This window comes from Sceloporus undulatus, chromosome 5 (genome assembly GCF_019175285.1).
Source record: "Sceloporus undulatus isolate JIND9_A2432 ecotype Alabama chromosome 5, SceUnd_v1.1, whole genome shotgun sequence".
In the NCBI taxonomy this organism is placed as follows: Eukaryota; Metazoa; Chordata; class Lepidosauria; order Squamata; family Phrynosomatidae; genus Sceloporus; species Sceloporus undulatus.
The window spans coordinates 130390310-130417735 of NC_056526.1; the positions used below are offsets into that span (position 1 = coordinate 130390310).

Below are 27426 nucleotides of genomic sequence, written 5' to 3' on the forward strand. Positions count from 1 at the left end.
TAAAATTGATATTTTTAATTTACCAACAAATTATGAAATCTTTCCATTACTTAGGCACACTAGTATGAAAAAGGAGAAAACATTTGCCTATTTCAATTATGCTAAAAGACAATTGCTATTCATTATGCAGGGCCTTTGTAAGGAAGTAGTATGGGAAGAAAATTGATTCCCCACCTCCTGCCAATTAAATACCTATCCTAAAGCATGCAAATTTTGAGAAAAACACCTCCATATGAAAGGTTCGTATTCCATGGAGAGCTTTAACAAACAGAAATAAGGGGCAAGATGCACAAAACATCAGCAAGAAAAAATACTTCAATTAAGTATGAGAGAAAAGAAAAAACAAATGGAAAGGTTGTACTAAAATATTCTTTACCTGTGAGGGTGTGGAAGCTGTTTCACATAAGTAGAAATTACTTTAGAAAATTATTTTGGTAAGTAAAAAATCTGACAATGAGCAGCAAGAAGAGAATCAGGGAACGTATGACACAGGATTTCTTTTAATAAAATTTCCATTTGTAGAATAGAACACTTTCCTAGTACATTTGTAATGTATTAATTTAGGTGGAAGATTTAATACCTAGAACTTCATGTACTTACTTTGAAGTAAACCCCACTATGTTTAATGGCACTTACTATTAGTGGTGTAGGTGTGTAAATGTCCAGGACTTTTGCCTTAATTACTTATTGATTTCACATTCTTCTGCTCTTAATTCCTGCTTACAGGTGATGACAAAATAGGAATAGGGAAAAGTAAGCCAGATTATAAATACCTTGGGTTACCTTGCCCAACTCTGTTAAGAAATATAAGCTCAGAGCTTGGATGTTCCTTTTTTTGAAGCAACTGGTTATGCTGCTCATTACCTTGATCCCAAACAATTCCAGAAAGTATTTTGCTTGATTACTAATTATTAGCATGCTACTGTTACTATTGTGCCCCTGAAAGATACAACTTCTTCACCCATCTGTTGTAACTCTCTTTCTCACTTCAACTCAACCAATCCAAGTACATGCCCTGTGATGCTATTTGGAGCTGCCAACCTAGTGAGGAAGCCCACCCACCCTATGAATTCACACTGACTCTCTCTTTCTTTTTCTCTCTGTGGGGCTAGTAGCAGCAATTGTTTTCATATGGGCAGGATGAAGGAAGGTAGAAAAGGGAAGTTAACTTCAATTTTTAAAAAATCCAACAAAGCCATGTGTCTAATGTAGCCCTTTCTCTATTCCTTCTCATCACTCAGACTGAGTCAGAATAAACCAAGTAATGAGCAAGTGCCAGAAATTATGTTACCTTACTCAGAAAAGTAGTGAATTATAATATTGGTTGTTAGAGGCAAGAAGCTAAATCCATTCTGGTTCATTACTGCAATAAGTAATTTGTTGCCAAAGTAAGCTTTCACAAGTTACTTCCAAGTGCTATACAAGATACCATAACAAGAATCTGCAAGAAAGAAGCCTTATCACTTACCTCTAGTGGACCTAGAAACAGGAGCCACTATTTTACATTTGTAGAAGGATTTTGTATGCTTTACATCAGAAACAGGACAACACAGAGAAGATAACCAGGAAGCAGTCTATAAAATAAGTGATGGGTGGAAATCTGTTTACCTGAACAGATATGGATATTGCAAGGCAGAGCTTTTTATATGCAAGATTTACATATTTAAATAAAAATACAAATTACAACCAATGATCTACAAACTGGGGCTTGACTTAGACAAGTATTTTTGTTCAGCAGCTGGCAAGGACCATCTTACCATTTTTCTTAATTTCTAATCAACACTGCTCAGGATTATTTCTAAACGGCCATGTAGCCCTATTATATGCCCTCATTCTAAAGTCAGCAACATGCAGAGCTAGAATAGGCTTCAAACTTCTGTCCTAAACCACCTACAAGAGAAAATAGTTTCAATAGATACCAGTGGGGTATCTATTTCAGGATTTTTTTTTTCTTCCAAAAATAAATTTCTTTCCTGAGACTTCAACAGGGGGAACTAAAGAACAGGACCAGAGACACTTTCTCTTTCTCCTTCCACTTACTAGGTTTATCCTCTATACTAATAATTAATTGTTGGCAGGCCCCACTTATTGGACAAACTGAAGAAAAAAAGCTGAGTGGGAGTGGGGCTGAATTACTGTGCAAACCTATGCAAAAATATCTCTTTCTCAGACACTCTCAAACACTTTGCCTGCTGCAGTGCAGCCCCCTGGGGATGCTGGGCACTAGCGCTCACACAGACTGAGGACTTTCTCACTCCTGGCTGTTTGGCAAGTAGCTTTGCTAGAAGGCTGATTATAATGTATCCTGTCTGCCATCATAAACTGTACATGGCACAATGAGGCAGATATACGGGGTTGGTAAATGGCACTTGACAGGTTTGGTCTGTAGGCATGCCCAGTTGCCAGCCATTTTTCTTCGTCCTTTCTCTGCTTTGGAAAGAGGGAGACATGAGCCGCACAAGCAAGAGAAATATCCCCCCACTGTTAGCCACCATTGTCTCTCCCCCTTGTTGCCTACAGGAAGCTATGTCCCCCTCCTCTTTAATACCGCTTTCCCTTGAAAAGAAGGCTAGACACAAAGGAGAGACTAAAGTGCGAGAATAAAAGATGGAATAGTCATCTCACTGGCATGTTTCTAGACTCAATCTATCTCCACTGCTCACACGTTGATAGCAGGAGGGAAAGCAGGCTGTCTGAGCCCTGGCAGAAAAAGGAGGGATAATGCATGTGTGAGAACTGTAATATAGTATGTCTGAATCAATCTAGCTCTAGACAGCTACTTGGCTAGCTACAGCCAGCTCCCAGAGGAGGGTCACTGTTTTCACAGCAGGAAACTGAGGGCAGGGCGGGGGGGGGGGGGGGAGCAAAGACAGGCTTTTGAAGACATGGCAGCTGTGGGAGGACTTGCTTGGTTCTCAGTGGACTCCATTAAGTTTGGTGGAAACAGTTTCCATCAAGCTGTATGAGAATTAAATTCTAAGTAAAGAGACTATCTGGTGCATAGAATAAGGCAAAATCTGGTCTCCGTGCAGTTTACCACAAGTGCACCCCTTTCCATTCCCACTATAAAATGCAAATGCTTTCTTTGAAATACATGTTTTCTGGTGAGTGGAGTCTCAAAGACAGATTAATTCCCTTTTGCCTGAAGCACTGTTAAGTACGGGTGGGGTGGGGTATTGCAGACATACTTTCCCCAGGAAAGTGGGGTGGCGGGGGGGGGGAGAGGGTGACAATCCTGTTGGAAGAACTGTGTATTAATATCTGCACTACTTTCATCTGTTGTCCTTTGCTATGAATAATTAATACTGCTACCATCCCATGAGGGTCCTTCACCTCATCTGCCTGCTTTATCAGGCTCTGAATTTTCCAGAGCCACAGAAGATGTGAAATCATTTTGCTAAAGCCAAATACTACCTGATATCATAAGAAGCAGTAAACCTCCATCCAACCTGCCGCAGCCCACTTAAGAGCAGACAGAGCCAGGCTTGGTTGTGAAGCAGAAGTAGTACCTTTAAGCAGAAAATTCTCGAGGCCTAAGGCCAACACCTATCTCTGCATTTCATAAAAATAATATATGCAGAAAGTGTCATTTTGACTTTTGTTTAACTTATAAATATCTAAATTTATCACAGAAAGGGAGAAAAACTCTCTTGAGCTTTAGGCTGTTTCCTGTTCCTGCCTTTTAAAAATGCCTTCAGAGTAACTGGCTAAATGCCACATGAGCAAAAACCATCCATTCATAGATATGTCAGAATAGAAATGATTTGCCCAACCCCAAGACCAACGAGCCACCACAAAATTGTACACGGTCTGGTTCCCACGCTGTAGCACTAATATTTACTAAAATGAGTTGTCACCTTTTGGTATACTGTCATTTAGAGATAGCATACAGTTTTGAAAGATATTGTTAAAGCCAGCTCCAAACAGAAAAAGTATAATGAAGTGCACTGGGGTGGGGAGGGGAGGGAGGCTTAAAGGTTAAAATATGTTACATATTGCAAAAGACTGGGAACTACATTAATTTTGTAAACTGTATACTGTTAGTAGCCCTCAAGAAAATGGAACTAATTGGTTCCATCTAGAAAAACTGCAGCATTGAAAAGCAAGTCAAATCACAATAGGCCAGATGAGCCAGGAGTTTAGTAAAGAGATTTTGAAGCTAATCTGTTTATTTTTCTACCCTACTTATTCCATATGCAAAGGCAAAGTACAACATTGTTCTTGTACTAAAACCATGAAAGTATTGCTAAATTTTAAACCTCTGATTGGAGTCATTAAGTCAATAGCAAAAATATTAACTACTGTAGGACAAAGAGAAAATTTCACAGAGGATTACTGCAAGAGTTTCACTGAAACCAACATTATCACTCCAGCATAAATACTGCAATATTCCCGCTGCAACCAATGATACAGTTTTCAAGCCTTACATATTTACAACCAGATTTTTTTCCCCTTGAAGGATACATGTCAGCTTTAAGAAACACCTTTTGAGTTTGTCGTTTTTATCACCTCCATCTAGAGTGCCTGCTGACAGATCAGCAGCATGTCAGAAATGGGCGAAGAACATGAAGATATACAAGTGTGAATTTCATGAAGTCTGTTGCTCCTACTATGCCATATATTTTTGGCCAGTAAGACAATATAAGTACTTGGTTTCAACACCCCATGTTGTGCATCTCATCCCAGTAGCAATTACAGGAAGAGTCCAGCTGTAAAAACCTGATGGAGATGCTGTGCAGATTCAAAGAATCAAAAGCACAATTCATTAGAAGTGCTTCACTTGGTTTCTGAAGCATTTTCGCTACAGGCATATACACTGACAGAGAGGTTCAAGGTCATTCTTATTCTTGCCTTCTTCCTACTCAGCAGAGGGCAAGCTACTGGAAAGCAACCCAGAAATGTAAGACTACCTCAGATACCTTTTCAAATTGTTCCTGAAAGTGTTTGGGAGGTGGTGAGGGGGGATTCACAACACAAAAGTAAAAGCAGACCTTGAACTCACTTTTGAATGAAGCACTGCATTAATACAGAGTAAAAAAGCCCATCATCTTAATACCGGTTATAGGAAACCATACTGATAGCTATCTGAGGCAACTAAAAGATTTGAACACTGCAGCCACACTTTGTTCAATAATAACAAAATTATGCCACTTTACGTTCAGACATCATAACAACAATTCTTGACAGCAGAGAAATCTAACGTGGCATGAACTCTTTAAAAGGATACAGAAATCACATATACAAAATGAAATTTGAAGGATTGTTGCATCATACTACTAGAAGCTGTTCGTATAAAGCAACAATTAGAATTCTAGATGTTTTATCATCATAGTAGAGTTTTTCTTTATATGCAAAAATAATTTTTAACATGTTCATTCAAGCTTCTCTTAAAATTCTTACATACCATTTGCTTTAAAATGCTGTTTTGCAATTTATGGGACTGGGTAGATTGCACCACTCGTTTTTGAAGAAATGGGGAGAGGACTAAACAGAGGGAAACAAAACAGATCTAAATAATACTAATGCTACTAATAAATTTTACTTCTTTCCCACCTCTCCTCAAGGTGGGACACAGCATAGTAAAATACAAAACACAATTAAAAACACATAAACCCACAGTTAAAACATAATACTATAAAATCATTAAAATACACTCACAAGAGTACTGTACATACACAAATTAAAAGGTCATGATTTAATGACTGCATAAATAAAATCAATATGAAAAACTTAACAGAAAACATTAGAATTTGACCACACATTACAAGCTGGAGAAAAGTGTTGGATGCTAAGCTGCACTTGGCAAAAGTTAACACATAGTTGTCCTAATTCTACCCAGTACATATATCTACTTTTCCATTCATAACATTAAGACTAGTTAAACTGGAAGGTTTCCTATGCTGCATAAATTGCCTTCTTTATAAAAGCTATCAGTTATTTAAAACTATTTATTTATTATTTATTAATGGTATTTATACACTGCCCTCTAGCCCTAAAGGCTATCAGTTAAAAAACTATGATTTTTAAATCCTAAATTAGAAGTCCAGTAAATGCTGATCATAATTAACAGCATTAACTATGATTATAGTGAGGAATGAGACGAGAGTAGCCCAAACTAGTGTTCTCCTGATGTGTCAGGCATAACCCATAGCTTTCTGGAAGATTCTGCGAATTGTAGTTCAACACATCTGGGAAGGGGGGAGAGACATGGAAAATTCATTTACAATAGTAACAGATCACCCCCGCCCCCAAATATACCAATCTGATGTCAAATTAAAACAAATTTGGGCATAATCCAGCCAGTATTAAGCATTTTATCTTCCTGATTACAGAAGGAGAGTTAAGAATATTCTTTATCTTATTTAAATCAATAAATAGTAAATTCAATTTGATAGTTCCTTTGTTTTAAAGAGCTGCTATTTTGTCTTATACAGTAGTTGTATAGAATTAGAGGAATCGATTTACCTAAGGGGGAAAAAAGAAATGGCTTAAGCGTTTTCACAAGAAGGTTACCTGGCTAAATATAATAAAATTTCACACCTTTTCTTTTCTTTTTTTCTGGCTTAGAAAAGGCATCTCATACTTATGAATTCCAATGATCAAAATAATTCTGCCAATTGCGGTGTTTCATTCTGTTATGCATAGTCAACTATGTAATGCAATAAACTATGCCTGAATGGTCTGTTTACCCCATAGCAAGTTACAAGGAAAACTCTTTCCCCTTAAAGGACTGTCTCTTTGAAATGCACAAACTGGCTAGAAGCCAAGGGAAGCTGGTGCTTAAGAAACCAAGACTGAGCAGTGCCTGTGTGCATTTCAATCTCAGCCAACCGCAGTAAATGTTATTGGAGGTTTTGTGCTGTAAAATTGCTGCTTTCATGCCCACTGCATCTGACAATAGGAATCCTTGATCTAGCATGAGGGAAGGAGGTTGATGTGCCTTCTAGTCAAAACTCTGCATTTCTTAAAAACCAGGGATACTACTTCAGTGTGTGCTCTTAATGGGTTAGTGACAGCAAGATTCATGTCAATGGTGCATCCGGACAGAGAAAGATACTAAATGGAGAAGTCTTTTGTAAGAGATGGGGAAAAGAAGAAAATGTATTCTTTCAAAGCCACCCTGAAGCTTTTATAGGAAAAGGGAATATATACAAGGGGAAAGGTTATTGAATTAATAGCTTAAATCTTCTGCTGCAAAAATAACCTGAAAGTTTCTGTTCCAATTTGAGAGCATTCCTGTAAGTAAAAGCAAATTCAAAACAAACATTTGTCTTTCCTTTTTTGAAAAAAAAAAAGTCCCATTGTTTGGTACTACAATTATTTCTAACATACACACACACTGTACCTTTGGCAACTTTTGTAAAAGCCTTAGATGAAATTTATAAATATTAACATTTTAAACATAGTTTAATTATATTCTCTGTGAGCTTTATCATATTTATCATTATCAATATGTTCAGTAGTATTTTGCTAAGGGAGGTATACCAAAAAGATAAAAAACCTCAAGGTTTTAAATAATCTGAACTGTAGTAGTTCAGGTCTGGTATATATGTACTCTCTCATAGGACTTGGTTTTACTTTTCATAACTACATAATTAACCCCCAAATCCCTTTTCTTTTATCTCATTTATGACTATATTTCGCTTTAGAGAATCTGTGACAACATTACATTTAGAATCTTTCAATTTACACCACATTTATTGTTTCAAGAACCACATATTTGTAGGGACATGTAGTGTGTCTGGCCTCTGGGACCAAATAAATGGGTTTATTTATTTTATGATTTATTGAATTGTATTCCAACTTCCAGCACAGGATTTGGAGTCCTTGCTAGCACCATGCCCAAACATTAACAGATCTACAATGGAACAAAACAGTTGATTTCTGTTTAGCAGCTTGGCTAGATATTTTGCTTTTTGCTTGGTAGTTCAAGACTGGGAACAGAGGGGTTAGTGAACAGGTCTCTGCTGCTAACCTGCTTGCAAAGTTCTTACAGCTTTGGCATGAGAGATTAGCCATGCCTACAGACTTCAATTTTACTTTCCTTTCTTCTGTACAATATACCGTATATACTCGACTATAAGTTGAAAAACTTATGCCAAAAACCTGAGCCCAGAATTCTGACTCAGCTTATACAAGGGTCAATACGGTAATAGTGCTGAGAAAGTTCCACCCAACACACCATTTGCCTTACCTCCACCGCTGCTGCTCAGCCAAGAAGAGTTTGAGAGTTACTCCTTTCTCTGGGAAGAGGGAAACAGGCAGCCCTGATTGCTTTTGCAAGGCACTCATGTGTGTGTGTTGTCTCCTTCTTTCCCAGAGAGGGAAAGAGTCCCCATTTCTTTTTGCAAGTTATGTGTGTCTCCTTTTTCTAGAGAGCAAGGAAAGAGCCCAGATTGCTCTTGCAAGGAATATGTGTGTGTGTGTGTCCCTTTTTCCTAGAGAGGGAAAGAATCCCCATTGCTTTTTGCAAGGGGTGTGTGTGTGTGTATCCTTTTTCCTCAGGGAGCAAGAAAAGAGCCCCATTGCTTTTTGCAAGGGGTGTGTGTTTGTGTGTCTGTCCCTTTTTCCCAGAGAGGGAAAGAATCCCCATTGCTTTTTGCAAGGAGTGTGTGTGCATGTCTCCCTTTTTCCCAGAAAGGGAAAGAGTCCCCATAGCTTTTTGCAAGGGGTGTGTGTGCATGTCTCCCTTTTTCCCAGGGAGCAGGAAAAGAGCCCCATGAGTATATACGGTAACCCTTTGGAATCCATATTCCATCATTGTCATCCTGGGGTAGAACTCTAACCCAGGAGTCTCATTTAGCTAGCCACTGAGGATTGAATTGGTGGCCATGGCTAGAATAAATTGTTTGGGGGTCCATTTCTACAGTTGGCTGTAAGGGGGAATGGATCCCATAAATGAAAGGGCTGGAATGCCTCTCTGTTGTATATAATCTATTGGAACCTTTGTGGGAGGACCAATGATGGAAAAAATCACTCTCCTCAAACTCAGGCCTTGTCACTAGAAGTGATGGCAGCAGATTCACCTATTCAATTGAAATCTGTATCTGCTAAGAACACATGATATGCAGGAGGGATGATTTTGGAGGGAAGGTGCACAGGGGAATAGTGCAGAACCTCACATCACATCCCTAGTTAACCTTTCTGCCATTTCCTTCCTCAGACACTCCTACCAATCTGACTGAGGAAAAAAATGCTTGGAGAAGGGTACGTAGGAAAGGCAGGCATGAACAAAGAGAGAGATGACCTTTCTTCACCGGGTCCCTTTTTGTTTGGTAAATTAGATCACTACTGCTTTCTACATGGTTGCAGTAGACTCATGTATAAAGATATGAATCTGCTGTCATGTCTAGCTTCTACAAGGAAAGACTATGACAATTAGGGTTAGAGTTATGAAAAAAGGAAATATGAGACAAATAAAGCAGATGTTTATAAAGTTGTAAATAGTGTGGATGACATATATTTTCCTCATTCACCCATAATACTAAGACCTTAGTTGACCGAAACAGAAAGGCAAGGCATTTGAGACAGACAGAAACGCAAGACATGCAAGACAGACATATAGTTTATGTTGTTCGCTGCCATAAGATATGATAATAACTGTTTGGGGTGCCAAGCAACATGGCACAGTAGATGCCAATGTTCAGTGCCACCACTGTCATTGGACCTGCACTTCTCCAGTTGCAAGACTACTTCTAGTACCTCTATTGGGATTCTTACTATTCTTTTCTCCTATCCTATCTTCTACAAGAAACAGTCTTTTATAGGAAGATGAGAGCTAGAAACAGGGGTCATCCATGGGAAAGCCCATTTCCATAGAAGCAGAGGTGGCATGCAAACCTAGAGCTGGCTATGATTAGATACTTTTCAGAGAATTAGCTAAATTCAGGAAGGAAATTTCTTACAAAAGGCCTTGCTCATGATAAGTACTGAATATACTCATGAATAAGTCTAGAAATTTAGGTCACAAAATTGACCCAAAAAATCCTATGTCGACTTATCCGCAGGTCAAAGTAAGTACTGTATCTGAACTCTTATTTAAAAGAAGGAACCATCCCCTGGTGATAAGCAAGAGTACTGTATAATCGGTTCTGGAAGCACTGAACTCCTGTAATCTCATCCATCCAGCTTTGAGCACAAAAAGTTATGTCTGCAGGAATTTTCTAAGTTCTTTGACACTGTTTTGCTTTGCTTTGTCCTTTAGATCCTTTGCTATGTGCCCCTAAGTTTTACCCTTGACTTATCCATGGGTCATAGCAAAATCCATAATTCTGGTCCCAAAACTTGCCCTCGACTTATACATGAGGTCTACGTATATGATTTTTTCAAGGGCATAAGTGATCGTTGATTGTGGTCAAAACATTAAATGTTTATATGTGCAAGCAAACTAAAGAGGGTGATTGGCTTTATGCACTGCTTGTGGGCTTTCCAGAGACCCCTGTGGCCACTGTGGCAGTGTGCTAGGCCTTTGCTCTGATTCAGGTAGGCTCTTCATATGAGTTCATAGTTTGGATGCCAGTCAAAGTATCTGTTGTTCTGGCTTTGCTCTACCAGCCTGTTCTTGAGCATGTATTTGTAGAGAGAAGATCTCAATGATTAAGATTTATTACTTATATTAAGTTGCAGCAGTGCTATTCCTTCCACATTACTAGGTAACTTAAAAACCCCACAGTTTCACAGATGAAATCTCAAACTGAGACTTGTCCTGCTAGCATTAATTTTTTTCCTGAGATCTGATATTGGCATAGGAAGAAACGGAAACTTTGGCTCCTCTACTGTGGTCTGAGGTTTTTCATGTGCCTTGACTGGCATAGGAATAAGTGCAATTGTGACGTGCTTTGAATGAATTCAAATGAAACACCTTATTAAGCACACTCCTTATGTATATGGGTGTTTGTTTCTTTGTTTTGATTTTTTTTTCTTTCCTGAATATGATTGTGCAGTTATTTTATGTTCTTATCATTAGGAAGCATGAATATTACACAGACAGAATCTGGTCTACAAGTGTCCAGTTGCTTACTAAAAACAGCACAGTGTGCTCACACATATACTCTTTTCACAAATATCTAAGGTACCAGCCTGTAAATTCTAATAAAGCTAACACTTTCAAAAATGTCTAGCCTCTTCACAAGCATTTATTATCTGAAAATACCATCACTGTTACCTGGCAGATTTTCCTTAAAATGTGATTGTAAAGGACAGAAATCACTATATCAGTTTCCAGAGTGTTATGCACTTGCTACTATCAAAATGACAATTTGTCATATCAAATCCCTTTAAACTGTCAACAGGCTGGTAACCTGTCTTGGAATGATATTAATGATACAGACACTGTGGGTATGAGCTACAATTAGTGATGAAATAATTGATCCCGCCTTCTCTCTCAAGTTGCCAAGTGGATTTTTTAAAATGTGAAGCAAATGTAAACTATAGAACTTGTATTAGAACTAATTTCCCACCACTTTGTATAATTTGATTTTTATGGGGCGAGACTGGGACAAAGAAAGAACTTCAATTTGCTCTTCAAAGAAGGACTGAATGCCCAATTTAACCAAAACAAAAGTACATTTTCTTTTATATTAGAAAGTAATGCTGACAGGTTTTTGGCAGAATGGTTTAAAAAAGGATTACATAATAGATTAATCAAATCAAAGATCAGAAGGAGATCCAAAATAGTTCACACAACATTTGTTGGCTTTTAAAAGATACTCCATTTTCCTCAAGCATGTAGAACAGAGAAATGCTCTGACTGTTCCTAAAGGTATTTTGCTTCTTTGTCTGCATTTGTAACTGTTAAGTGGCAGTACAGACAACCACTGAGAAATGCTTCAAGCATTCTGCTGCTAGTGTTGTGTGTCTAAATCAAATTAACATGTTGTGTTTTTTTTTTTGCAAAATCTTTGTGGATCAGAAAGTTTCATATTTGCCAAGGGTATTCTATATTCTATATTTATAATTTATATTTTATTTGACTAATCTTCTTGCCATGTATAAACAGACTCTCAAGATTCCTGCTATAGTTAACCTAAACACAATCTACAAAGCCCCAGATTACAGTAGAATTCTCTTTAAAGTAACAGTTTTAGAACCACAGGATTACTATTATTTTGCCTAACCCAAAGGACTGGTTGCCCTATCTTACAATAAGATAGCTAGGAACTTCTACTGAAAATGAACAAGCTTGCATAGAATGCTGGAGTTGTGGAAACACCAGACTTCAATAAATTTGATTCACACAGGCTGCACCCACACTGCAGAAATAATGCAGTTTGACACCACTTTAACTGCCTTGGCTCAAGTGCTAGGGGATCCTGAGAATTGTAATTGGTTGTGCCACCAGATCTCAGTCTGACAGAGAAGGCTAAATGTGTCACAAAACTGCAATTTTCATAATTTCCTAGCATTTAACCATGGCAGGTAAAGTGGTGTCAAACTGATTTCTGTAGTCTGGATGCAGCCAGTGAAGGTGACCTCTGCTGCTTCAGAACTTCCATGGTTAATGGGGTTTTGATGTAGATAAAATTCAGTTTATATTATACACAGCCTATATTAAAGTCTGTGTTTGCTTATAGTTCTAATCAATGCACCAAAGAAACAGCAAAACTGTCCCCCCCTTCAGGGACATAGCCAAGGGGGAGTCTGTGGGGTCTGGACTCCCCTTTCTGTTAGATATAATGAATGGTGTGTGGCTGTGCCACTGCGCCGAAGCCCCATTATAATGGTGGCACTTCGTCTGGACCCCCCCCTTCCCAAAATCCTGGCTACGTCCTTGCTTCCTTTCAAGCAGACTTAAGAAACTCCTACTGTGTATCTTTGTCTATATATAACAAGTAGCTATGGTCATAAGCCAATTAGAGCTCTAAGAGCTTATGGAGAGGCCCTCCTTTCTTTCCCACCGTCTTGTTTAGTGGGAACAAGGGAGAGGGCTTTCTTGGTGGCTGCTCCCAAACTTTGGAACTCCATTCCTAGTGGAGCCAAGATGGCCCCATTCTTGCTCTTCTTCCACCAGCAAGTTAAAATATTTTTGTGAAGTTAGGCTTTTAGAAACTGACCTGGGTGGGCTTCTAATACTGTGTGGTGCTGTTTTTAAAGTTTGTATACAGTATTTTAATGAATTGTAAAGCTTTTAAGTTTATAAGAGTTTAATTGTTTTTAAAATAATTTTTATATATGTACTTTTATTGACGCCTTTGTATAATTTTTAATCTGTATTATTTTTAAATGTGTTGTTAGCCACCCTCATTACTGGGAGAAAGGTAGGATGATAATAATGATAATGATAATGATAATAATAATAATAATAATAATAATAATAATTTCATTTTTTAAATAAAATAACTGAAGGGCACCTATTATTAATATGCTTTACTTCTCACCTTTGATCAGAATGAAAATGGCCATTATCAATCCTGCCATATTGTGCAATTAGCAGTTTTATTCTGATATGTTTGGAATGCACAGAGATATTCCCCTCTTCCCAGTAAGAATCCCATTCCTATACACTGGTAATTACTTGAGAAAAAATTAGAAGCCTGTTGCCCTTTGGTTCATTGTAACCTATACATAAAAACATATTGTTTAGTCATAATCATAACCAAAGAAGAAGTTAGGCTGGGATGAAATGAAGAACAAGGCCCTTACAGGGTTTGTGTTTCCCTACATTTATGAGATAGACTCCATAAAGAAAATATCTCACATGAGTAGGGCTGTCGCACTGTAGAACTGATGTGGGAGGGAAAATGTGAAATCAAAATGTTCAAAATAATTTGGCCTCCTTCAAGGATGCTATTTTTAAAATTTGCCACAGATGATATTATACCCCAGTGACATTATACTGAATGAATCCCTTTCTTCCTCCCTAGTGTTGAAAGAGTGCAATAAAGTGGGATTAATGAAATTTGTTCCTATTGTAGTCATTGTTAATTAGTCTTTAGCCACAACATATCTGCAAAAGCTCAGAAACTGCCAGTACAGACTTGGCAAAAAGAGCCAACTTCAAGGTGGCAAACGCCCCGACTCCACCCCCAAGCCAGCGTCACGCTGCCCACTCAACCAGACGGTGGGTAGCGTGGGAACGTTTCTGCAATGCAGCGATTAGATACCACATGCCGAAGAAACGTAGAAGAGCTGCTAGTGTGGCAAAAGGGGCAGCTTTTTTTCCATCACCAAAAGGAGTGGCATTTTGCCGCTTCTTTTTGGGCTGGAAAAATGCTGGATAATGGCAGTGGCATGTGGTTGCCAGAGGGGTGGCCAGAAGTTGCTTCTTTGGGGCAGTCTGCTTTGCCCCTAAATTAGTGAAGAGACTAATTCTGGATCTAACTATCATTCAATATACAACAGTATATCTGAACCTGCAGACAGGACTCTGTGGCTAAATCCAGTTGCTTGTCCCCTGTAGAGAAAATGTATTGAATCAACTGCTGAACTATAAATCTATATTTATATGACTCACACTAATTCAATGAGTATACTCTAGTTGGAACTAGAAAGTAGATTTAGGACTGTGCATTTTATTTAGGCACAGAACCTAGTATATTTTACATATCTCTGTGAGGTATAAATTATGGCACTCTGGTATGAACCAGAGATGAACAACTTCTGTTCCAATTATTAAAACTCCAGTTATCATCAGCTCTAGCCAGCGTAATGGTAATGGATGCTCGAAAGAGCTATTCAGCATTTGGAGTGCCACTAGTGGCCCATCCCTGGAACAAACTGAGCCTACAAACCAGCCCAAATTAGGTTACAGTAATTACTGATTATTCTCCAACTACTACTACTACTACTACTAATAATAATACACAATTTTCTATTATGAATATAGATTGCTGTTACATGCTGAAATTGTACCTGTTATTGGTGCTTACCTCTAAATACACTTACTGTCCAAGAACAATAATGGGTCTTAGGGAACCACTATATTGGTCAGTCACATTGGTAAGTATCATGCTTTGTTTGGAATCCAGAACACGAAGTTTTGATTTTTGAAAATTAAACATAATGTAGTAATAATGAAGTCTTAACAGCTAGATGTAGAAGCATGATTCCAGGGTGACAAGGAAAATACATGTTTGAAATGAATGTTTTGAGAGCAGTTTAGGAGCATATGACAGAGCACCACACAAACAGCTCATTACATACACTCACTTAAATTCTATATACCGATTTGCTTTTGTCAAATAATGGCAATTTTGTTGCTATAATGAAATATTGGTGCTCCTATGATCTGTATTCATGGAATGTAAAGTATCTAGTACAGTATCCACTCCATCTTTTGAAACTATGTATTCCCTAATCCTTCCAGTTTTAAAAATGTAGGAAGTTCAATAATTCTTTCTTTCCTCCTGGGAGGCTATTACACCTCCTAATAGAATCCAGTGGCAGGAAGATTTTCTTATGCTGCCTACATTTTCTCTTCCAGAGTTTTATTGCTCAGAAATACATCCCTGTGCATGGCACATAGGCTTTTTCCTCCACCCTTAAGCAAGATCTATTTCTGCTTTATCCATCTTTAGCCAAGATATACAAAACACATCCAGCTTTTTGAAGCTTTCTTCTTGTACCAGTCCATTCATATTCATGATTAGCTTTGTTATGCTATATTTAGTGCTTTTAAACCAACAATATTTTCCACTGCAAGCAAAGCCTAACACATGAATTCAAATTCTGGGTGCACTCTCAGTATAAATAGTAGAAAGAAAAATTGTTCCTTACTATAACATCCTTTCTATTTTTACATAATACATGTAGTGGTCTGTCAAACATGCAAATAACACTGAAATCTAGTCCCAGATTTGCTGTTTACAGTCACAGATACACTGTTCATTATATCCTACTGTTTGAGCTAGAGTTAATTCTCTTGTGATACAACATTAAAAGATACTTAGGCACTACTAATTTACTATTTATTTATTTTAAAATGTTTATATGTTGTCCAACTTGTAAGTGTCCTCATGGCAGTTTATGAATATAAAATAATTAAAAGTCCATAAAATCAAGGGCTTGACAATATAAACCCATAAAACAACTGAGATGCAGTCAGAATGTTAAATCATAAGAATATTAATAGTCAGCAATAAAACTTAAAATAGTAAGAGCAAAGAGAAAAATAAAAATATAAGCTAAGGCATGAATGCCTACCAGCTGAGAAAGATTCCAGTCTGATATCTACACATTGCAAATAAGGATGAATCTTGCTTGGGAATGCATCCCACAGAGAGGAATCCTACTCCTGAGTGGGATCTTTAGCAGTTACCCATTATATTATGGAAGGTATCTGGCAAAAACCAGATACTCCTTCATGTAGACTAGTCCCATCCCACATAGAAGTAGCTATTGAACAACTTGCCCCTATGGTACTCCTAATGGAAGACTGTACTGCAGAGAGATGAGATGTAAAGTGGGACATATTAGCCCTGCTGCAATACTATCCCATCATACACTTCTCTCTGTTTTCATCACTTGCAGCTAATCCAGCAAGCTTCAAGTGAGGGAGATGGAATGGAAGCAGACCTGCTGAAAGACAATTGTTTTTTTTCCCTCTGTCTTCCCCATCTACTTTGGATTTTCTGTTGTGTCTTTTTAGAGTGTAAGCCTGTGGGCAGTGACTACCTAGTTTTTATTGACTGTATATGGCTGGATAATTAGCATGGAAGTAAAATGCTCTAAAATGTCAATCTTGAATGACAGCCCGGATGAAGGCAATATTCATTTGGTTCACATTTCATTTCACCGTGCACTTCCTGAATCAATATGCAAACCAAATCACAGCTATCTTTTGATATTTACACATCTCCAAATTTTGCAGTACAGTTTCCAGATCAAAACATGTATAGAAAAATGCCTGTACTGTATTATAGAAAGTGTGCATCAAATGAATACATTGTTGCACTGCTGCTGTTGTTTTTTAAAATCATATTGATGGAACTGACGTAAGACTGGGGGGAAAATAAAAAAAACTGAGAGAAATCAAAATTGACAATGTTGCTTGACAGAACAATCCCTCTCTAGGAAAAAAAGATGCTTGTCAGCTCTGACAAACTGCCTAAATTTGGTATTACCACACCTCTGTTTCCAACTTACGGTATGGTGATACTGGACTGAACCATATTATCAGCCCTAGTTGTAGGTGCCATGGAGTAAGCTTTCATTCATTTCTAACTCAGAACATGTGCTGGAAAATGTTTTAAAGCATTTAATATCCATGCTTTTCATTCTCAAAATAGCAACCATACCCCCTTCCCATGGAGGATTAGGTCTCCAGTATATGGGGAGTAAGGTAAACTCTTTCTCTGTATGCAGTGGTTTCAACACAAAATTATTTACCCATCTTATAGCTGTTACAAGTGTTCTCACTAGAAACCTCCCTACGAGGTTAATAAGGGATTTGGGGGAGGGGGATTTAATATAGTATTGAATGCCTTTCAACTTTTGATTAAAAATAAAACTCAGCCACTCAGCAAATGCCAAACATGGAATTATTTTATCCCTATGGGAGATACACACTGGGCTTTTCTGTTCAAAGAGGCCATATGACCAAAATAGCCCCCGACCCTAGATGCACTCTGATTCTGCTTGCTCCTTCATAGCTGCTATTTAAAGAGTAAAACCTGTTTGTATGAAATGCTTACGTGCATGTAATGATACACAGAGACTGGCTCTCAATTATCAGGAAATGGAATTAGCACTTTAGCTGCATTACTGGTATGTGTGTTTGTTTGTGTGTGTTTGTACAGAATATACTAGGAAAAATAATCCTGATTAGGTTTATCTGGAGTCAACAACTGCCTGCAATTTTAAACTATAGAATTTGCTTCCATGTGATATGGTGATGGTCACCAGTTACATGTTCTAAAAGGAAAATAAAGTCATAGAAATAAAATTCTAATGGGCTCACAATCATGTTGCATCCAGGATTTCCAATTGTGCCTATTCTTTGAGAATCTGGATACATGGGTTTGGATACATCCAGTCTGGGTTACTGTAACATGCTTTATCTTGGTTTGCTTTTGATGAGTGTTCAGAAACATCAGCTGGACCAAAGAGCTGCAGCCAGATTGTTAACTGGGGCTACTGCTGGGAACATACAACTCTCTTTTTGCAAGAGCTCCACTGGCTGTACAATTCAAAGTGCTAGATATAACCTCTAAAACCCTATGTGATTCAGGTCCAGATTGGTTGGTGGGTCATATGAACCTTCCCATGTTTTGAGATCTTCTGCTCCAAACAAACAAACAATAAAATATTGCAAAGCATTGAGCAATATGTCACAACTTTTAGCAATAGATGAGTCATCACATGAACTATTCAAAATTCAGCTACATCATATGAAGATTAATCAAAACCTGTTATTAATATTTTATAAATCTAGCACAACTTCTTTTTTTAGCACAGTGTAGAGCCCACTCCAAATTTTAGAAACTGAGGATCTTATGTAGCCTTTCTGTATCTTGATCCCAACTTAAAAATTACAGCAAGTAGGACAAGATGAAGAGGAAAGGGTGTGATTAATACCACAGTGTAACAGTACTCTCTAGATGAAGAAGCATGAATCATAGAATCATAGAGCTGAAAGGTGCCCTATGGGCCTTCAGGTCCAACCCCCTGGTAATGAGTTCGGATAATTAGGAGTTCTGGTGATATAACTCCTTGGATTTTGCTAGGTTTTGCTAGTGGTTATTGCCTCCATATCCTCTCATTATTTTCTTTTCAGTGATTTCTGCTTGTATTTTTTGGAAGATTTTTTTTAAAGCTGAGCTCTGTTTGCAGAAGTATTCATACACTTTGAAAAGGTTTTCTCCACTTTCCCCTTAAATTCTTAGAGATGTAGTGCTATAGTGTAGAAGTGTCATTTATCTGATCCATTATAGCACCATAAAAACAAACAAACAAGAAAGAGCAAAGAGAGATTGAGAGAAATGTGGAGGATACATTTTTCCTTTGATATATATTAGAACTAAAAACAAATTCACTCCAGAGAGGGGGAAAAGTGTTGTAGTTCATGCCAGGAACTACAAGAAAATAGCCCAGGACAACAAAAAAATTGTTTCGATATTATTTTTAAAAATCTCCAGAAACTATAGAAACAAATACTGCACCTTCCCAATACACTTGCCACATGGAGGAATTAATAGTGTAACATTCTGAAGCAGTTTCTTTGGTGGAGGCTGCAGATTATATACGTATATTTAAGATATGTTTTACAGTCAAACCTAGAAAACAATTACATTAACTGGATCAAGTAAAATATAGATGTCAATAATTTTATCTTGTCATCAAAGCAATCAGAATCTCTCTGTAACATACACTATAATATCATCTGCCTGAGATTAGTTATGTTGGGAGTTTTATTACATTTTTGTAATATGAGAGTTTACATGTGAAATGATTCATTGTCATCTTTAATAGTAACTCTACTTTTCCCCAACTGGTTTTAACTGAGTCAGGCTATGAATCCTAGTAAACAAAATCACTACTACTGCATTTTTCTTTGAAGGGTGCTGTTTCTCAAGCCCACTTTTTGAATCTTTTATCAGCTTAAAAGAAAAATAATTAAACAAAAAATTAAAGAACCATAAACTGCACTAAGAATTTTCTTAACCACTTGAACAACACCTCCTGAAAATGTAAAACATGTTTCACTGCTAACATAATATTACAGAGAGAGGGGAAAAGAACCTTGTGGAAGGGATAAGTCATTTAACAGGGCAACAGCTAGCCTATTCAGATTTCCAGAATTACTTCCTTACAAGGATTCTCATCTGTTCAGGATTCTTGTCATCTAGGTTCCCTGACACTTGGAACACATGTTTTTGAGCCATTTTTTTAATATTCACTGTAATTCAGGTTACATTTTGGAAGCATTACAAATCCTTATCAAATGCTCTAGATCAAGGATGGGAATCGGGCAACCCTCTAGATGTTCCAGAATTCCCACTACTCCTCACTACTGGCTAAGCAGGCTAGAGTTGCTAGAAGTGTAGTCACAAGGCCACAGTCTTCACCCCCTGCCTACATGTCTTTTGGAAGTTCTCTTTTTAAAGAGGCAATTATTTGCTTCTTTTGTTGCAGTATTATCAGCATCAATGCAAATACTGGAAATTTTCTAAACTTTTGAATGATTCCTAACTTACTACATGGCAATACAGTAGTTAAATTGTAAGTCATAGGGTCGGAATGGATCTAGATTTAGGAGCTTATCGCGTGAACTTTATAACCGGTTCAAGCATCCCAGGCTGCAGCCAAGATGCAGCAGAATGGAGGCGGGGATTATCATATGCTAAATCGCCAGCTGCCATCAACCTGGGTCCCAGCCACGCTCCGCCAGCACTTTTTAGAAACCAGAAAGCTTCCTACTTCGAGAAAGCACTGCCAGAGTATGGCTGGGACCTGGCTTAGACCTGGGCTGATGACGTCCAGCAATTAGGCAGCAATTTAGCATGTGATAATCCCTGCCTCCATCTCACTTCCCGACTGCAGCCTGAGATGCTTGAGCCCGTTTTAAAGTTCATGCAATAAGCTCTTTAGTCATGGCTACAGTGGACCTGCTGAAATCAGTAGGATTTAAATTAGTCATGATTAACTTAAAATCCAATGACTTAAATACATCTAGTTTCAGTCTGGCTGAAAAACATCATCATCTTACTGCTGACAAGCTTATATAGGTATAATATACTGTGAAAATGTTCCACATAACTGGAAAGATACTCTTTCATAGTTGTGTGCTTGCATCCAGACTTTGTTAATTACTCATAAGTTTACAAACCTTGAAGCTTTCCAGTTTTTTTTTTAAAAACAGCTGACTAGAAAATATTCCCATAGCAAAGCCACTGAAAAAGAAACAATACTTAAGGCTAGTCTTACACATCACTACAGTTTTCAGTATCCTCTACCACCATGACCAATAGCCTGGGATGTTTGGCGTGGTAATTTAGAACAGCTAGGGGGAACTGTGTTGCTTATCCATGCTATATTAATTCTATTGTAATTGAATTGAATTTATATGCCACCTTTCTCCCTGCATGTGACCCAAGGACACATTCTCCTGCATATAAGCCCCACTGCATTAAATCAAACTTACTTATGAGTGGATGTGTAGAAGACTGCGCTGTACTTTAAGCAGATGCTGACTGCAACTTATAACATTCTATGCAATTAAGTACTAGTGATTCCTATGTAATTAGGAGGCTATTACATGCAGATTAAATTAGGATGACTTTACTAATTATTAAAATGAATGAATAATAAAAGTGATTCTGTATTGCTTCTTCCTCTTAACTTCATCAAACAAAATAAATGCATTTATGCAACCCACACATGGTCTCAAATATTAACTATAAAACCATCTGGATAATATTTCATCAGACGCTTTTATTACAGGACAAAAGTAAGAAAATGTACTATGGACAAGATGATATTATTCTTACCATGACCTGAGGCAAAAACTGAAACGGGACCGGTCTGTACTAGATAAGAGCTGGCAGTATAGTCCTCATCAGTGTCAGAGTCCTGAACTGGCTGGATAGCACTAGTACTTAGCAACCATCTCTGGTTGTCATGGAGATTAGGTGATGGAGGTGGGGAATGTAAATGTTCAATAACGGATTGACTAGATGAAGAGGATGGCATGGGAGGACCTAAGGAAAAAAATAAAAAAATATGTTTTTAAAAAAATGGTTAGGACAAAATGAGTGACAGATCAGTTGCTGCTTACTTCCTTTATCTTTCTGGCTAAAATACTTTAAGAAATCATGGTCAAATAAAATGGTAACATATGGTGGGAAATATGGTGCAAATTCAAAATGCAAAGGACTATATTTGCTGTGCACATCCTATAGATTCTATCTATTTTCCATGTATAAAAGAGTTAAATGCCAGACATGGATAATTTTGATCATTAAGTGTAAAACTTAGAGTTTTAAAACATTACATCTATGTCTGCAAACTAAAGACCCAATACTTTTGTTCTAGCTTCAGAGGCTAAATATTTACATAACCCATATGGTGTAAATCCATTCTTTCACTATATATATCAGCCAAGTAGATGACAGTGCTGAAGAATCATAGATAAGACTGGATGGACTAGACATTTTATGACTTTAGACTTCAAGAAACACCTGAGAAATGAGGTCACACATATACAGACTTCACACTGGGAAAGGGTTACTCATTCAAATGAAGTATTTGTAAGATGGAAAACAAAAATAACTCTGCAATAAACAAAACAATTGTTTTATCCAAACCCTCTGCCCAAATTCTTTATATTTGCCCAAATTTTTAACATAGCACTACCTTCATAGTGGAATTAGGTTTTATACCAGATATAAAGAGATTGGCCTAGCTTTAAGTTAAAATACCAGAAATTTATTTTCACATAGCTAACACTTAGAATCAGACAATCTTCACATGGTCAATTAATTTTGCAGATTTCATTGTATTATGACAGGGCTTTGATAACAATTGTACAGTGATTTAGAGTCCTATAAGGAATCTAGTGCTTCTATAACCTGCACACAGGGCTTCTTAAGAATGCTGACACAACTGCTTACTCCAGTTGAGCACTCCCTACTCTTTTGAGCCTCCAAACATAAAGGCAAATATTGGATCACTGTACCGTATTTGTTTTCCTGCAAGAACATAGCTTAATGTGTCTTTTTGCATTCATGATTACACTTGATTTTAACCCCTTTTATCATATACTTTAAGAGGTCAACAAAGAATAAAAATAACAGAGATATTAAAGAGCATTCCTGAAATCTTGAGTAGGCTACTTGGCCAACTTGTTACAGTTGCTTGTGAGGCTTAATCCAAGGGGAACAACTGCAATTTCCTGTATAATTTTGAAAAACTTGGAATTGTGAGGTCCAAGTCCAAATTTCACCTTAATTATTGACTCAGTGGCATCAATAGGGGGTGCAAGGGCTACAGACCACATTGGGTGACAGCCCAGAAGAGTGGTGATACCCAGTTGGACACTCCTTCTGCTGCATCCCTCCCAGCTTTGCCACAGTGGCAGAGGCCTCCTAATGAAGAGACCTTTGTTGCCACAGCAAAGGAGCGGGCCAAATGTGCCCTTTTGGCCATCCACCCCCCCCCCCCCCCCGACATTGGGTGACTCCAGGGTGAAGACTCCATTGGATGGATTCAGGAGAATACATGACACTCAGCTTCATCATTTCATCTATGAAATGAAAATACCATACCATACCATAACCTTTATTAGGCATCTCAAATAAAAACATCATACAAAGTTAAATTTTTAAAATGAAAATAATATTGATCTATGGTGCCTTAAAATGGGGGCTCAACAGTAACAAAACTAACACTTGTAGGTTTCTGTGTGCACACTATAAAGGTGTACAGCCAACCATTTCCCTGATATAACTATATTATACACAGCTGAGTCAAGAGAAAAAGCATATGTTATATGGTACAACATGAAACTGCCAGATTTCAGCCATTCTCCTTCCTTTATGTAACACAATAACTTTGTAATAAGTGACTTTTAATTATAAATCCATTTTATATTATAGACCCCCTGTATGCTATCCAACCTGTATAACTTGGCACTGGCATTTATCTCTCTGCTGGATACTAGAGCCTTCTGCAGTCAACCTGTGGTGACAGTTATCTGTTAATTAAAACTCTACATGCAAATAGCATTACTGAAAAGTGTTGTGGCAGAGTGCACACAAAGCACAATTATTTGTAACTGCACAGGTCTTGTTATCTACAGTTTTAATACTGGGCAACCATTGTACTTAGTGTGAAGCTCTCCCTCTGGGAAGTATGCTTAACAAATCCTCATTACTTAAACTGTGATAGTTATAGATATTTCCACAGTTGTCTCACTACAGTATAAGGAACTGCAATGGGGACTTTGTATAAATTTTGTGGGGAAACCATAACTCCCTTAACTGGTTTACATGCAAAGTCATCATTTGTACATAGCAACTGTCATTCAGCAGCCATTTGAATTCAAATAAATATACCTGTTCCTACATGACAGCAATAGCCAATATTCTTAAGCCTATGGCAAAGAGAATTCACAATTGCGATTACTGCAACATTTCTTGTTTACCAATACCCTCTATCCTTCCATTTTGGGCATCGCTGGCTGTTTCTTGGTATTTTAGGCTCTATTACTCACCCTCACAATCCCCACATAAAGTCTCTATTTTTCCCTTCAACCCCCCCTTCCAATTCTGTTACTTTTTGGCTTTCTTATTGGAACCAGACTGCCATTTTGTCAGTAGTCCCTTCCCTTGAGTTGTTTCAGTTGTGGGGATGGACTCCTTCTTCTAGATTTCCTTGTCTCTACTCTATGGCTGGAAAAAGCACTGGGAAATGAACATGCCTCTGTTGTTTCTAAAGGGCATGCCCACCACATATCCTCTCTGGGTTGCTTAGGACATGGACATACTTAATATGTGATCACTGGTATGTCTAGCCCTTCAACCAAGAGTGAAAACTATTATTACAAGTTTATTTATTTAGTTTATAATCTGCCTTTTCCCCAATGTGGGACCCAATACACATACAATATATGTCAAAACAAAATAAAGCTAAAACAATATATAGTACAAATGTTTTTTAAATTAATAAGCCATCAAATTAAAACAGTTAAAATAGTAACAAGGACTGTCAAACCTGATTCAAACAATTAACTCTAACTTTTGATCAGTAAAACCTGTTGCTTTTAGGTACCATAAACCCTGCAATCTTCAAATGAAGTCCTGGATGAATCCAATAACATTAAACATCTCAATAGTAGTTTAAAAATTAAAATTAAGTTTGTCAGTATTTATTACAGAGAGCTCATCTTAGGAACATAAAATGTTCTTTGCTTACATCTACCATAAAGATAATTTCGGTTTCAAATATATGTAGTTAAAATACATCTGTTTGTGTATTTGGTTTAAAAATAAACCAAAATGAAATGAAATGCCAAATAGTGCTACCAAGGTAAGCATGTTCATTGCTATAGGAGAAGTTATGCCATTTCCAATCAAGCATTGCTGCCCTCCATCTCCAACAGGAATGGATATGTCTGTTCAAAGAGATGGTTGGATCTTATACCTAACTAATGTACTTTCAGTAGACTGATCTGATGTACCATTCTCAATGAGGGCTTTTTGAAAAGTTAGCAAGCGTAACACATTGCTCTGTGCCAAAGTGAAAGTCTGCACAGCTAGACAGAACTCAGCATGAATTTCAAGTTAAACATAAGGGGAATGTTTCAGGGTTTTCAGATTTTAAAATATTGTTTTCTTGGTGCTCAGGCCTGTAAAATCCACAGCCGTCGTTCTTTTGTGAAGCTAAATTGCCTTAAAGCAACAGAGCAGTATAAAGGAGACTGCTCTTGCATCTTTAGAAAAGCTCCCAGTCCTGGAATCTAAGCATGGACCCCCTGACTGTTTCCATTCTGAAAGACGCCAACTCCATTTAAAGCTTCAGTGCCTAATTATGCACAGCTGCTCCTGATTAGAGCTGAAGCAGGTAGGCAGAGTGCTGGGTGATACTCTCCAAAGAGAAGATCAACATTCTCCTTTTCAAGTTTTACTCCCGCACCCCAAAACCATCCTCTGATGTACTGCAATAAAGTTAGCCCTCCATATCCAAGGATTTTTTTAATCCATGGATCGAAAATATTTTTGAAATATAAAAATTCCAAAAGCAAACCTTCATTTTGACATTTTATATAAGGAACACCATTTTACTATGCCACTGTATTCAATAGGATTGGAGCATCCATGGATTTTGGTATCCACAGGGGGTCCTGGAACCCAACCCCAGCTGATACCAAGGGCCCACTGTATTATGCCCACCTCTTCCAAGTCTTTCTAGTTTATAGGTATTCCCTTCTGGAACAATCAAGTATGAGCAATCCATACCTGTGCAGCATGTTTCAATCCAGTGGATGCTTGTTCATTCTTACATTTCAGTGAAATAAATCAGTACTAGACTATGATCATGCCTTTGAAGGATGAAGAGGCATTCTTTCCTCACTCGTAATGTATCCTGGTGATGGTACTGTTCACAACACAGATTTCCAACTCTAACCAATAATTAAATAGGCCTGAATTCTGTTAGTAGCCTTGACAAGAGAAGACGCATTCAATCAGTGGGATTTGCCTAAGTGTTAACTCACTACTCATCAATTGATTCAACAGACTAACAACAGGATTAAGGCCATAATGTTGCTTCAACTGTTGTCCTATTCTTATTTCTATTTTTATTGGCCATTTCTATTTCAGATAACTACTCATAATTCAGATTAGTCTTGCTTGCTAAACCCGACAATTATTTGTTCAGCCCAGTTCATTTCAGCATCTTTTGACATTAAATGAATTATTGCCCACATTATTTTATTTATTTATTTATTTATTTATTCAAAGTATTTCTGTATGTTGTCCTAGCCCACAAGTACCCCTGAGGCAATGAACAAATGAAAACCAATTAAAACAATGCGAAGATAATTTTGTTTTTGTTTTTTAAAAAAAGCACATTAAAATACTCTTTAAAAACTCCTAAAAATAGTTTAAAAACAATCCTAGAATCCAGTTTTCAAACCAGTAAAACAGCAATTTCAACCACTGAATACTGGATGGAACAGCACTGTTTTGGCTGCTCATCAGAAGCTGAAAAGAGATGGAACCAGCCTAACTTCCTTGGGTACGGAGTTCCACAGTTGAGTAGGATGTAGTCCTACACCCTCTTATCTGAAAGTAAGCCATGATGAACTAAACAGGACTTACACCAAATATGTATAGGATTATGTTGTCAAGCAGTTTTGGCTCAGTATTTCCGTAGTCTATTTAACTATACAGTGACATTTACAGAACTTTGGTCCACACATGGAAGTCAGAACATGTAGTGCACAGTGTACTAATGGCAAAATGCTTCCAGAGCGCCTCTTACTGCTCAAAGTAGTTGATGAAAAAGAAATTTAGCGGCATTTTTTTTTTAAAAAAATTATTAATGAGTCTCCTTCCAGCCTCAAAGGGTTCTCAAAACAATGCAAGTTTTCCTCAAAAATATTAAACACAGTTGCCCCTCCATTTTTGCAGACTTTGAAATTGCATCCCTTGCCTGTTCACGGGCAGCAAATGGAGGGAGACAAAATAGAGGGCACACTGCCACCATTCAAGCCATTGGGGCTTGAATACCGGCGATTTCCTGTTTTTGCGGGAGGTCTGGATGGGCTACTGTAATAATAAGCATGGTAAGAACACATTTTAAGGTTTTTAAAAAACATAAAGAGAGAAATTAATCGCATTTAGAATAATCCAGAAATGATGTAGAGCAAAATATTTGCATCTTTTTTCAGAATAACCAGTCTAATCTCCCTAGAGAATTCCAAAATTGAGCTGCTACCACAAAAAAGTTGTTGTCTAATTTCTTCAGCATTCTACCTTATTTTGCTGA

The 27426-nt window shown here is 37.6% G+C and overlaps 1 protein-coding gene across 2 annotated transcripts in view; it reads right to left on the reverse strand.

Moving 5' to 3' along the window:
* TENM3 (teneurin transmembrane protein 3) overlaps positions 1–27426 on the reverse strand; it is a 1412274-nt gene that overhangs the window by 203493 nt on the left and 1181355 nt on the right. For both annotated transcript variants that reach the window (XM_042468494.1, XM_042468495.1), the window contains one exon: positions 21426–21635. In XM_042468494.1, coding sequence (XP_042324428.1) covers positions 21426–21635 — 210 coding nt within the window. The remainder of the gene's footprint in view (positions 1–21425; positions 21636–27426) is intronic.